At 54.0% G+C, this 12851-nt stretch overlaps 1 protein-coding gene across 1 annotated transcript in view; it reads right to left on the reverse strand.

Annotated features, from left to right (window-relative positions):
• Positions 1 to 9554, reverse strand: part of KCNB1 (potassium voltage-gated channel subfamily B member 1) — a 91435-nt gene extending 81881 nt beyond the window's left edge. Inside the window, exon 1 of the mRNA XM_069495978.1 lies at positions 8988 to 9554. Coding sequence (XP_069352079.1) covers positions 8988 to 9554 — 567 coding nt within the window. The remainder of the gene's footprint in view (positions 1 to 8987) is intronic.
• Positions 9555 to 12851: the final 3297 nt, after the last annotated feature.

Raw genomic sequence — 12851 nt, forward strand, 5'->3', positions numbered from 1 at the left:
GAGAGTCACACGTCTAGCAACGTGTCGGTAAGAAGGGTGAAAAGTCCCGAAGTTCATAAACAAATTCCATTTTCATCAGTGAGTGTGTATTGTCAGTTATCTCTAGGATAACATCGTTCATCCATTCATTTACTCAACACACAAGTATTGAGTGCCTACTTTAGGCGGGCACTGAAGATACAACAAGGAACAAAACAGATAAAAATCTGCCCTTGGAAGTTTAGAGTCAGGTGGGGGAGAGAGAAAGGAACCGCATGTTAATAATTAAGTAACCGTAGGCTGTGTCAGGTGGACACGAATAAAGCAGGCAACGGAATGGACAGTGCCGGAGCGGCGGGTCTGTCTTACACAGGGTGGCCAGGGATGGCCTGGCTGAGAAGATGGCATTTGAGCTGAGACCTGAACAGTGTGGCCGGTGAGTCCTGTGGCTGTCTGCAGGAAGACTGTCCCAGGCAGAAGGAACAGCAAGTTCAAAGGCCCTGAGGTGGGAGCGTGTCTGGTGGGCGGCTGGAAGGGTGTTGGGGAGAGAGGGAAGATGCCAGAACATGGGCCCTGTGGGCGGGGCTAAGGATTTCAGCTTTTTCTCTGAGTGAGATGGGAGCCATGGGAGGGTTTTGAGCAGGGGGCCGAGTTGCTGTGTGGAGGACAGGCTGGCAGGTGGGAGGGCGGGAGTCGCAGACGGAAGGAGGCTCCCACAGTGGTCCATGCGGGAGAGGCTGGGGGTCACGGAGGCAGCAGTGGGGTGGTGAGAAGTAGCCACATTCTGGACACACGTCACTCACACTCTCTCTCACTTGCATCCACCAAGCTGTGTCGAGTGGACGAGGAAGGGTGGGGCCGTGCTGGGTGTGTCAGAGACTGTCCCATATCCCGGCAACAATCGTAACAGCCGCTGACCCAGACAGTGACCCCCCTGAGCTCCCAGCACCCGCACGATGCTCCGCAGGCCAGCACCTCTGGTCCTCCCCATCCCGCGGCTGTCCCCCATGGCTGGGTTTCCTGGCCCCTCCCATGGGCAAAATCACCGGGGGCCACAAGTGGTGCTGGGAGAACCAGGATAGCCACGTGCAAAAGAGTGAAGTTGCTCCCTTATCTTACACACCACATACAAAGACGGAAACGTAAGACCTAAAAGCATAAAACTCTTAGAAGAAAACAGGGGAGACACTTCATGACATTGGATTTACCAACAATTTCTTGAATGTGACACCAAAAGCACAGACAACAAAGGAAAAAATAGACAAAATTAAGAATCTCTGTACATCAAAAGACACAATCATCAGAGTGAAAAGGCAAACCATGGAATGGGAGAAAGTGTTTGCAAATCACATATCTGACTAGGCATTAGTATCCAGAACAGACGAAGAACTCCTACAACTCAACAACAACACAAATAACCCAACTTAAAAATGGGCAAAAACTCGAGTAGACGTTTCTCCAAAGAAGATACCATAGTCCTCCCTTATCTGTGGTTTCACCTTCCATGTCAGTTACGCACCGTCAACCACAGTCCAAAAATATTACACACAATAAGATATTTTGAGCGACAGACCACATCCACATAACTTTGACAACAGTACGTTGTTGTAATTATTCTATTTTATTATTAGTTATTGTTGTTAATCTCTGACTGTGCCTGATTTGCAAATTAAACTTTATCATAGGTATGTATGTTTAAGAAAAAACATAGACCGTATAGGGTTTTGTTCTATCCATGGTTTAGACATCAGGATGAGAGAGGACTACTGTATACAAGTGGCCAGCAAGCACATGAAAAGTTGCTTGACATCACTCATCACCAGGGAAATGCCAATCGAGACTAGAGTGAGATATCAGCTCACACCCGTTAGGATGACTACTGTAAAAAAACGAAAACTGAAAATAGCAAGTGTTGACAAAGATGTGGAGAAATTGGAACCCTGGTGCACTGCTGGTGGGAATGTAAAATGGTGTAGCTGCTACAGAAAACAGTATGGCACTTCCTCAAAAAATCAAAAATAGAATTTCCATCAATTCCACTTTTGGGTACATACCCCAAAGAACTGAAAGCGTGGACTCAAAGAGATATTTCTTCCCCATGTGAATAGCAACATTATTCATAATAGTCAAAAGGTAGAAGGAAGCAAGTGTCCACCAATGGATGAATAGATGGACAAAATGCAGTGCACACATACAATGGAATATTACTCAGCCTTAAAAAGGAAAGCAGTTCTGACACAGCCTACGACACGGATGAACCTTGAGCACATTATGCTAAGTGAAATAAACCAGTCCCAAAAGACAAATACTGTAGGATTCCACTTATATGAGGTACCTAGAGAAGTCAAGTTCATTGAGACAGAAAGTAGAATGGTGAGTGCCAGGGTCTGGGGAGAGGGAATGGGAGGAGTTGATTAATGTGTATAGAGTTTCAGTTTTGCAAGATGAAAAAGTTCTGGAGATTGGTTGCACAGCCATGTGACTATGCTTAAAAATGGTTCCAATGATAAATTTCATGTCATGTGTATTTTACTACAATTTAAAAAAATCACCTAGGGGGTGTGTTGCGATTGTGGAGCCTGGGCATGGATATTTTGCAAAGCTCTGGTGATCTCAAAATACAGCCAGGGTGGAGAGCCACTGCTCTGCGAGGCATGGCCCATTTATCATCCACACTTCTCGGTCTCAGAGAGGTGAGGTCCCTTGGGGGCTCATATAGCCAGGAGGCAGAGGAAGTGGGATTTGAAACCAGGCCCCGTTCCCAGGCCCATGGGAGTATGTCTCACATGGCAACATTTTCTTTCTTATTTATGTCACCAGGGGAAGCATTTAAGGAGAATTGGCACCCTGGAGATCAACATGTGAATTCTGGCTCCCATCCCACCCACCCCAGCACGGGGCTGAGGTGCTCCTCCTGCCCCTGGCTTCACCTAGCTATGCCCAGTCCTACCAGAGGCACCAAAATCAAGACTATTCAACCTCAGGGAGAAGGTATGACCTTATGTATCTGGTATATCTGTTAAAATAATGCTTAATGCTAAACGAGTGTCTTTGAAGTTCCCGTCCAGTAGCCTTTGGGGATAAGGTCATTCTGGACCAGGGGCCAGCAACACTCCCAGGTCATGTGGGAGATGCTGGGCAAATCTCTCACCTCTCAGCACTTCCCCAAGGTGGAAAGCAGACGCTGGGATAGCATCCCTGGAGCTTGCTTCTCACTTCCTGAAGGTCATTCATGCAGTACAGAGGTCAAAGTCATGGGCTTGGCAGTCAGGGAGTCCTGGGTCTGATCTGGCATCTGTCCCAGCCTCCCATTCGATGCATGTGTGCCCCTGGGCCAGCCACTTCACCCCTCTGAGCCTCTCAGCTATGTGATGAGGGTAATTGTCCCTCCCTCATGCAGTGGCTGTGGGAATCAGATGTAATGGTGCGTTAATGCCCTTTGCACTGTGCCAGACACCTGGTAAGCACTCAGGCGGTAGCTGTCGCCGCCACTACTGTTGTTTTTATTGTATCCAAGAGATGAGGATGAGGCTGACTGCACCCTGTAAGTCATTTTATGACAATGCCCAATAGAGGTTCGCTTGTAGATGTCTCTTAGGCCATAATAAAACACCAGGACACTGAAGAAATGGGGTTTCCCACAGGTCTTTTGTTGGTTTCCCCAGAACCAACCAATCCTAGGACAAGGATCTGCGTACAAGTGGCTTATGTGGGAAGTGGTCCCAGAAAACTCTGGAAGGGGAGGGGGGCATGAGACAGGGAAGGAAAAGAGGTCAAACAGGGTGTGTTATCAAGCAAGTGACCACTGTGGGCAAATGGAGCTTACTTCCACTGAGGAATTCTGGGAGCCAGTGTAGAACATGCTCCTCTGGGTCACACCCCACCCAGGGGTCAGGGAGCCTGAGAACGTACACACCTTCTGCCATCAGTTGGCGGCTGAGTGCTGTTCCCGGCGGGGCTTAGCCCTCTGCCTCCACTGGACTCCAGTGGCCAGAGAAAGCCTCTAGCTTTACAATGAGCATGTAGCATTTTATAAGAATAATTTTTTTTGGAGACAGGGTATCCTTCTGTTGCCCAGGCTGGAGCGCAGTGGCAGTCATAGCTCACAGCAACCTCTAACTCCTGGGCTCAAGCGATCCTCCTGCCTCAAACCACCCCCCCCCCCAGTAGCTGGGAATACAGGCACACGCCACCACATGCCACCACACCCTTTTTTTAAAAAAAGGTTATTTATCTTGCAGCATTGTCAGAAGGATTAAATGGGATGACAGTTAAAAACAAACAAACAAAAAACCCCAACAGTTATCGAGGGCTTTCTATATGCCAGCCTGTTCTAGGTGCTTTGCGTGCGTAGCCCATTTAATTCTGGTAGCTATTCAACGAGGCGGGCACTGCTATGGTCCCCAAATTGCTGTTGGCTGAAAGAGCCAGGGCACAGAGAGCTGCAATCGTTTGCCTCAACTCACATGGTCACTGGGAAGAGGAGCCAGACTCTGAACTTGGGCACCCCAGCCCCGGGATCAGGGCTCCCGTCCATGGTGCTATCAAGTATAGGAAGTACACAAAGTGCTGCCGATGGAGTTGCTGCCTAATTGTCTCTTCCAGTTAATTAAGCTCTGGCCAAACTGTTAATTTGGCCAGAACTTTTTCTTCCTAAGCATTTTCACATTCTCCCGCCCATACAGCCTTTCAAAACCCCTGGGAGACCAGCTGCCGAGACATCATCCTGGTTAAGCACCCGGGAGGGACAGAAGGATCCCTGAGCCTCAGTGGGGGGAATGATGGTGGGGCCAGAAAGGCCTGCGAATGGTATCTGGTCTTTCACTGCCTTGTTGTGTGATCTCAGGCAAGTCACGGATGCATCCTGGGCTCTGGGTTCCCCTTAAGCAAGAGGGGACACTGGGGTTCTCACACACAGCCTCAGTGCTTCACAGGCACTATCCTACTTAATCTGCTGACAGCCCTGGGGCGTGGGTTTTATTACCACCCTCATTTACAGATTAGGAAATGGAAGATACAAGAAGTGAAGCAAACTGCCCCAAGTCCACAGCTAGCAAAAGGCAGGGCAGGGATTCAAACCCCGGTTCTTGTGACCCCACAACCAGTATTCTGAATCTCTGAGGGCTGGAACTGGGCAGCCATCTTGTGATATGAGGCATCAAGCTTGAGGACCAAGCCACCTGCAGGGGTTGGAAGAGCAGAGAGATGAAAAGAATCTAGAATCCTGATGGCATCATTGAGCCAGTAATGCAACCTAAAACCAACTACCTTGGAATTTCATGTTATGTGAGATGATGCATCTTCGTCCTTACTGAAGCTGCTTTGAGTTTTCTATCCTGCCACTTGCAGCCCAAAGCATCCCTAACTGCCACACTACCTGTTGGAGGGATTTCAACGAGATAGCAGATATAAAGTCCCACTAATGCTTGACACAATAAACAACAGCCACTCCGGAAATGAGAAAGGACACTCCTGGCCTGGCACATCAGTTCCCCTTCTCTTTTGCTGACAAAAGCCCGTAGGGTTTTCCAAGAAAGCAGAAACCCCAGCACTGCAGCCCTGTTACCCCAATGGGGCTGACCCCATCTTCTAAACAAGAATCAATCACACTGCCTTTTGCCTAATGGATTTTGATTTTCACTCCCTTGACAAGGAAGCCTAGGGCCTGCGCTTTGGTTACTCTCCGAGTTGCCAGAACAACCCCATCAATTATTAACAGTGTTAGCTCAGCCTCCCGGGTGCTGCGATCGGGTTTGCAGCAACGCAGCCCCCGCCCCCCAGCCCTAGAAAAAGGACTGTGCTCCTCACCGTTTACAGCAACACATGCTAAGCACAGAGTGAAATTGTTGCGATTTAATGACGACCCTGAAAAGTGGGCCTTTTATCTCCATTTTACAGGTGGGAGGCTGGGACTTGGAAAGGAGAAAAAATTGCCTAAGGCCAAAATCCAGGGAAGTGGTGGGGCTGGGCAGAACCCGGTCAGTCCTTGCTCTTAGCTATGAGACATGGCCATTTTGGTACCTCACAACCACCCGTTTGATCCTTTCACTCTGTGGACTGGGAAATTCCCACAGGCCTCCCCTGTTTCCACAAGTAACGTGTCCGAACTGGGGGCTGGGTAGGGACGGGGTGGGCAGAGTGACGACTGGAGGAGGCCAGTGGCACAGGGAACTGGGTCGCAGGTGGGCAGTGAGAAAGAGTGACAGGTCCCCAAACCCTGAGACACAGCGACTGACTGCTTGCTTCATTCATTCATTCATTCATTCATCCCACATGTAGTTATTTGAAGCTCCTCTGTGTCAGGCACCATGATGGGTGCTGAGAATGGAGCAGTGAATTCGTGGTGTTCATATTCTTGTGGGTTTGAAGCAGAGAAACACGAGAAAGAAATGTCACTTCAGATGGCCTATGCGGGAAAGGCACTGCAGGATGCGACAGAGAGTAAAGAAAGGGAAGCTGGGTTAGACAAGGGTCAAGGAAGGTCTCTCTGAGGAGGGGACATGTGAGCAGGGACCTGCTCAAATGAGGAATGAGGGGAAGGGGCTGGCCAGGGGACAATCTGGGGAAGACCATTCCAGGCAGTGGGAACAGCAAGTGCAAAGGTCCCGAGGTAGGATACATCCTGGCCTGTTTAGGGAACGGCAGGAGGCAAGTGGGGCTAGAACCAAGTGAACCAGAAGAGAGTGGCAGGGATGAGCTCAGAGAGGTCATGGGAACAGATTCTATAGGGCCTCATATGCCAGGATGACAAGTCTAGATTTTATTCTGAGTGCAATGGGAAACTTCTGGAGGATTTTAAGCAGATGAATAATGTGATCTAATTTGCATTTTGAAAAGCTCACTGTGGCTGCCATGTGGGAATGGATTGCAGGGCAAAAGAGGAAGCAGGGGGACCAGGGAGGAGGCTGTGGCACTTGCTCATTGTGGAGAGAACACTCCGTTGCAATTTCTGGCTCCTGGTTGCCTGATGTGTGGCCTTAGGCAAGTTAGTTAACCTCTTTGAGCCTTGAATTTGTGAAAAGTGGGATAATAACAGAGAGTTGTGTTGTTACACTCCGTACACAGTAGGTGTTTGAGCAGCAGGATTTCTATACCGAGGGCCAACGAGCCCGCCTGCCTCCCCATTTCAGCTCTGGCTGCAGAAAATCCTAGATGGTCCATCTGCCGGGAATGTAAGCCGGCAGCCCCCGCCTGGGATCACAGGGAGGTCATGAGGCTCGTCCCAGCAAGCAGATTAACCCAAGGGAGAGGAAAGTCTCTTCATTCCCAAACGTCGCCTCTTGCACGCCCCAGCGCCTGTGCCTGGCGGCCAGATGCCAACCCAAACGTGGCCCTTTGCCTGCTGCCTCTCCAGGAGGGCGAACCCTCCCATCCCCTGCCCTTGCTCTCAGGTCTTAGGGACAAGAGAGGAAGAGAGAATCATGTTTGGGCCTAAATGGGGTTTGGAGTGGGGGAACCTGTGTCAGGCCTGGAAATAGCAAAATAAGTCTGTTGATCCTAAGCTGATTAAGGGTGAGTGACTCTGTCTTAGGAGGGAGGCTTTTTGGACATGAAATCGGGGCAGGATTATGGAGAGAGGCAGGCCACAGCCTCAGAGGAGGAAGCCGGGCCCAGGAACCTCTATGTTCTACTCAGGGTGGGCAGAGAAGAAGAAACACGTGAGGGCTCCCTCCACCCTCCTACCGGCCACCCCTTCTGCAGCCGCTCTCAGGGGCCTTGCTGTGGGCAGCCAGCTCTGTGGGAAGGACCCCAAGAGTCCCCTTCAGACTGAGACCTGCAGGTGGGCCTTTAGTGAGAACTGAGCCACAGAGACCCCACATGGAGAGGCCAGGCCCAGACAGGAGCCAGCCATGGCTATTTAATTGTGGATGGAGACGTAGACTTCCTCTTGCCCACTCCGTTTTGCCACAGATGTATTTACCTGGCCTCTTTTTTAGGCCCCACTCTCAGAGAGTGAGTTACCTGCTCCATGTGTTTCTCAACTTGGTCTTGCTGGATCTCGACATCAACAACTCTCTTTCATGGGCTCCCCCTGGGCCTCATGAGACTGCTTTGGTAGCCCTGAACACACTGTGTTGTCATTTGCTCCCAACACCCAGCACACTGGCCTTGTGCAGCCAGGCCCCATCTCTCCCAGGCAACACAGAGAGGGTTCTCATCAACCAGTGGCCTCCTGGCCCGCACTGGCCCCACCCCACGCCCCTGTCAGTCCCTCACAGCCTCGACCTCCACCCAGCAGCACATAGGACTCCCCGGCCCACCCCGTGTGATCAAACGCATTCCTGCCTCCTCCTCCTCCTTTATTTTTCACATTGCCTCATTTTTCATGTTTCAAAATTTACATCCTCTTCCAACAGCATCTTTACAAGCTGCACCAAACCATTCTTGAAATAAACTCACCAAATAAATACCTAGGTAACCAGGGGTGACCTCTGGCCCATAGGCACCCACAGCCAGTTGCCTGTGTCACGCACATCCACACCCACCCCTCAGAGTGCCGCTGCCTTGTTTTTCTCACTTAGGTTGGAACGACCTGGCAGTATCTCAACATCCTCCAAGCATGTCTGTAAGTTGCTTCCATTCCCTTCCCGGGGCACAGTGGGGTTATAAATATGGAGATGTGTATCAAAACCACAGGGCAACCCACTCCAGCCTGGGTCTGGGACTTCCCAGGGAACCAAATTCTCCTCCGTCCCAGAGAGACTCTAGTGTCTCTCTGTGCTCTCTCTTATTCTTCAGTGTCCATCCTCTTGTCCTGGCCTTTTGTACATCCCTATAAATCCTTGTTCTCAACAAAGTAGGTGTATAAAGTATCAGATAAAAAAAAAAAAAAGATGGAAATGCCATTTAGGAAAAGTCTGAGGGGGTTGGTCCTCAGCCCTAGCCCCTCCCCCTTACTGATTTTCATCTTTGGGAACTAAGCCAGAGTCCCCCAGCTGCGGTCCTCACTGGGGGGACACACACTGGCAGATCCCCCCAGCCCAGCAGCCCCCAGATCACAGACTCACCTTAGCAGCCACAGAGGAATTGGGCTTCTCCAGTAGGTCCCAGAGTTTTTTCCTCTTCTCTGCGCAGCACGTGTTGTCGAACTCCTCGCCCTCCCGCTCCCGCAGGGTCTCGGCCTCACGCTTGAGCTCCTCGTTCATCTGCTCCTTCTTCTGGTGGTAGCGGGCCTGGCAGCAAGACTCCAGGTAGATCTCGTCGATGCCCCAGTAGTCGAGCTCTTGGCTGAAGCTGAGCGCGCACATCTCCTCCATCATGTGCAGCCTCCCGGTGCGGTAGAAGTTGAGGATGGACGTGAAGGCGCCCGGGTGGCGGTCAAAGAAGTACTCGTTGTCGTCGAGGCTGTAGTCGTCGCACACCTCGAGGAGTGAGTCGTGCGTGTTGCAGTCGCGGAGCTTGCCCAGCCGCGTGCGGGGCAGGCGGTCCAGGGTGCGCCACAGCACCTCGTGCGCCAGCCCCCCGACGTTGAGGCGGACGCGCCGGGAGCACGCCTTGCTGCGCACGATCTCCATGGGCTCGGGCGGCAGCGAGCTGGTGGAGCGGGAGCCATGCTTCGTCATGCCCGCCGGCATCGCTGGTCCGGCCGCCCCCGCCCCCCCTGCCCCCCCAGGCCGCTGTCACTCCACGGCAAGGCCCGCTGCTGCGGGGGAGGGGGGCAGGGAGCGCTGTGGGCTGCTGGGGGTGCAGGGGACCGCGCGGGCGCGCGTCACGGCCGTCTTCTCACCTCCATCCCGACGGCTGCGAGGCAGAAAGCGAAAGCGGACGCGGGTCAGCAAGCGAGGAGTTGGGCATGGCTCCTCCCTACCTCTCCACCAGGGTCCCAGCTGGCCTTGACCTTCCCCGCGCTTAAGCGGCTCAGTGCAATAGGATGGCTGGGTGCTGTCCCTCCAGCCGGTGCTGAAGTCCGCCCCACCCCGCGGATGGAGGGAGGGGCCGCCCTTCGGGGCGGGGAGACGGCCCCAAGAGATGCCCCTGGAGTCCCGGAGGCCCCACCCCCGGCTTCCGCGGCCCAGGCGCGACCCAACAGCCCGGGGCGCTGTCCGCCCCTTCGAGTGCTGAAACTCTCTTCTCTGTGGGTCTCCCCGTCGAGTCCCGCAATGGGGAGAGAGGGGTGCTGCATGGAAAACTTTTTCCTTCCTTTTAAAAATGAGTTCTCACCTTTTCCTTCCCCGCTCGAGATTATCAGGATTTGGGGGTTAGGGAGATGGTAGCGGGTTTGCTTTTTCTAAATCTTAAAATATTTGGGGGTTTCTGGGGGTTCCAGGTGCCCACCTGTCAAAGGTCACAACAGACGGGGTGTTCACGACAGCCCCTCTGTCCTGGAACGACCCCTCGCCACCGGAGCACCTCCTGAGGTCGCTCCAGCGCGGAGGTGGCCGCGAAGACGAAAAGCCAAGCTCTGCCCAGCGTCCTGCCCCTCCCTCTGCGCCCCCTACCCTACCGCAGGAGGGGCGCGCAGGCAACTCGGGATCCGCCTGCTCCGTCCTCCCCTCGCTCCTTCCCCGCCCCCTTCTCCTCCTCCTCCTCCCCCCTCCTCCTCCTGCTCCTCCTCGTTCCTCTCCTGCGATGGCTTTTTATAACTCCGGGTTCTGCGCCTTTCCCCGGGCTTGGAAGGGAAGGGGTGGGGGAGGTGGGAGGCGGGGAAACGAGCCGAAATTTCTGGCCTTTTCAAAACGTGCCCTCCTCCTGCCGTGCACTGGTGGTTTTGGGGGTTTCCCCCTGAGCCCCCCGGCATGTGGGGCTCACATCCTCGCCCCAGGTTGGGGATCGCGCGTCTCCCAGGCCCCAGCCCGTGCCCGCCTCCCCCAACCCCGACTGAAGCGGCGGAGCCCGGGCAGACCGACAGGCCAAGCTGCGGCAGGCGAGCCCCCAGCCCGTGTCCCCCTGAGCCCCCACTGCGGGCCTACGCCCCAACACTCACCCCCAGGGCGGCCGCCTCCCGGGGCCAGGGACCGCACATCGTCCCGGCCGCCCGGGCGCCCCCGCCCGCGGGCAGCGGCGGTCCCGGGGCCGGGCTGGGCCCGGCCTACCCCGGCCGGGCAGGCGACGCGCCCGGGCTGCAGGCGCGGCGGGGCCGGGGCGCGCTCTCCGAGGCTGGGGGCGCGGGGAGCGCGGTGGGCAGGACCGCGAACCGGCGGCGCCTCCTCCACCTCCTCCTCCTCTTGCTCCCGCCGCGGCGACGGCGGCGGCGGCTGCCTGGGCGAGATCAACAAGTCCGGGCTGAGCTTCGGCTCCGCGCTCGCTGCGATTCTGTCCCGCACTTCGAGGCGCCCGGAGTCGGGCACAGAGGCGGGACGGCGCCACCTGCGGGTCGGAAGCGCGCACGCTGCTTAACTCCTGCCTGCCCGGCCCAGCCTGCCGGCGAGCCCGGGGGCGGGCTCCGCGCCGGGGCCAGCGCGGTGCGCCCGGCGGCTCGTCCCTGCCCACCTGGCTACTTCCACGGCCCGCGTCGCGACCCCGCCCTGCTCAGTCTCGTCAACAACGTGGGGTGAGCACCTGCTGGGTGCCAGGTACTCTCACAGGGATCCGAGATACGGCTGTGAACCCAGAGCAAGCATCCGGCCCGCATGGAGCTGATTGGAGACAGACCATAAACACAAAAGTGAAAGAATATGTCAGGGGTGATGGGCGCTGGAGGAAATAATGAGGCAGAGGAGAGGGTCAGAGCGCTGGGGGAGGGCAGGCTGCGATTTTAAACAGCCCTTGTTTTCATGAGCTTCCATTCTAGATTCTAGGGTAGAATTCTACATCCCAGTGGGGGAAGGGGGACGACGCGCACATCAACAAATAAAGATGCAGCGTGGCAGGGGGCTAGAGCTGCTAAGAAGAAAAACAAAGCGAGGTCAGGGGAAGAGAGAGTGAGGAGTGAGCTAGTTATATGTCCGGTGATTCATTCGTTCATTCATGTTAAGTTGGACAGCCGGTTATTGACAGCTTCCTATGTGCCCCCCAAGTGCCAGGCTCAGCGGAGGAAAGTCCTCCCCTGGAGCTCTCTGTCCAGAGAAGGAGGCAAAATCCATCAAATAATCCCAGAAATGAATATAGAACTGGAGGATTTACCCGGAAAGGTGGGCAAGGCTTCCCCAAGGATGCCACAGTTGGGCCCTACATTTGCTCATTTATTCTTTCAAATACTTATTTACTGCATCGTAAGGACATAGGTGCTGGGGATACAGCAATGAGCCCCCGCCCGGAGGAGAGAAACTGAACAGGACACAGGGCTCCACGGGAAGGCCTTCCCCTCTCTGCCCGTCTCTTCATGTCTGAAATTAACGGATTGGTTTCCACAGAGTTGCACAAAATATTATTACATATTTTTAACCTGTCCCCTTCCCATCACCTCCTTCATCATCATCCTTGTCCAGGGTACCATTATCTTGTCCCACTGCAACCTCCTCCCCGGTCCCCCTGCTGCCACCCTTGCCTCCTGCAGTTCATTCCCCCACAGCCACCAGGACAGTGGTTACATTTCATACATTGGATCATGTCTCTCATCTGTTTAAAACCGTACCAGGACTTCTCCTTGCTTTAGGCTAAAACCTAAACTTCTGAGCTGGTGCCCTAAATCAGCCCTGCCCACCTCTCTCAGCTTGTAGACCAGTGGAGGAAGACAGGCAACTAAAAAAACAAATTTTTAAAAATGAGAAAGTTTCTGACTGTGGCGAATGTTATAAAAGAAATGGAGCATCACTGTTGGGAAGAGACCAGGCTGCTAGCTGTACACAGGGTGGTCAGGGAGGGCCTCTAGGAGGAGGTGAACAAAGACTTGAAAAATAACAAAGGACCAGCCATGGAGAGAATGAAGGAAGGGCATTCAGCCAGAGGGAGCAGCATGTGCACCTGCCCTGGGGAGGAGAGGGGAATGAGCT

The sequence above is a fragment of the Eulemur rufifrons genome, chromosome 20 (genome assembly GCF_041146395.1).
Source record: "Eulemur rufifrons isolate Redbay chromosome 20, OSU_ERuf_1, whole genome shotgun sequence".
Lineage (NCBI taxonomy): Eukaryota > Metazoa > Chordata > Mammalia > Primates > Lemuridae > Eulemur > Eulemur rufifrons.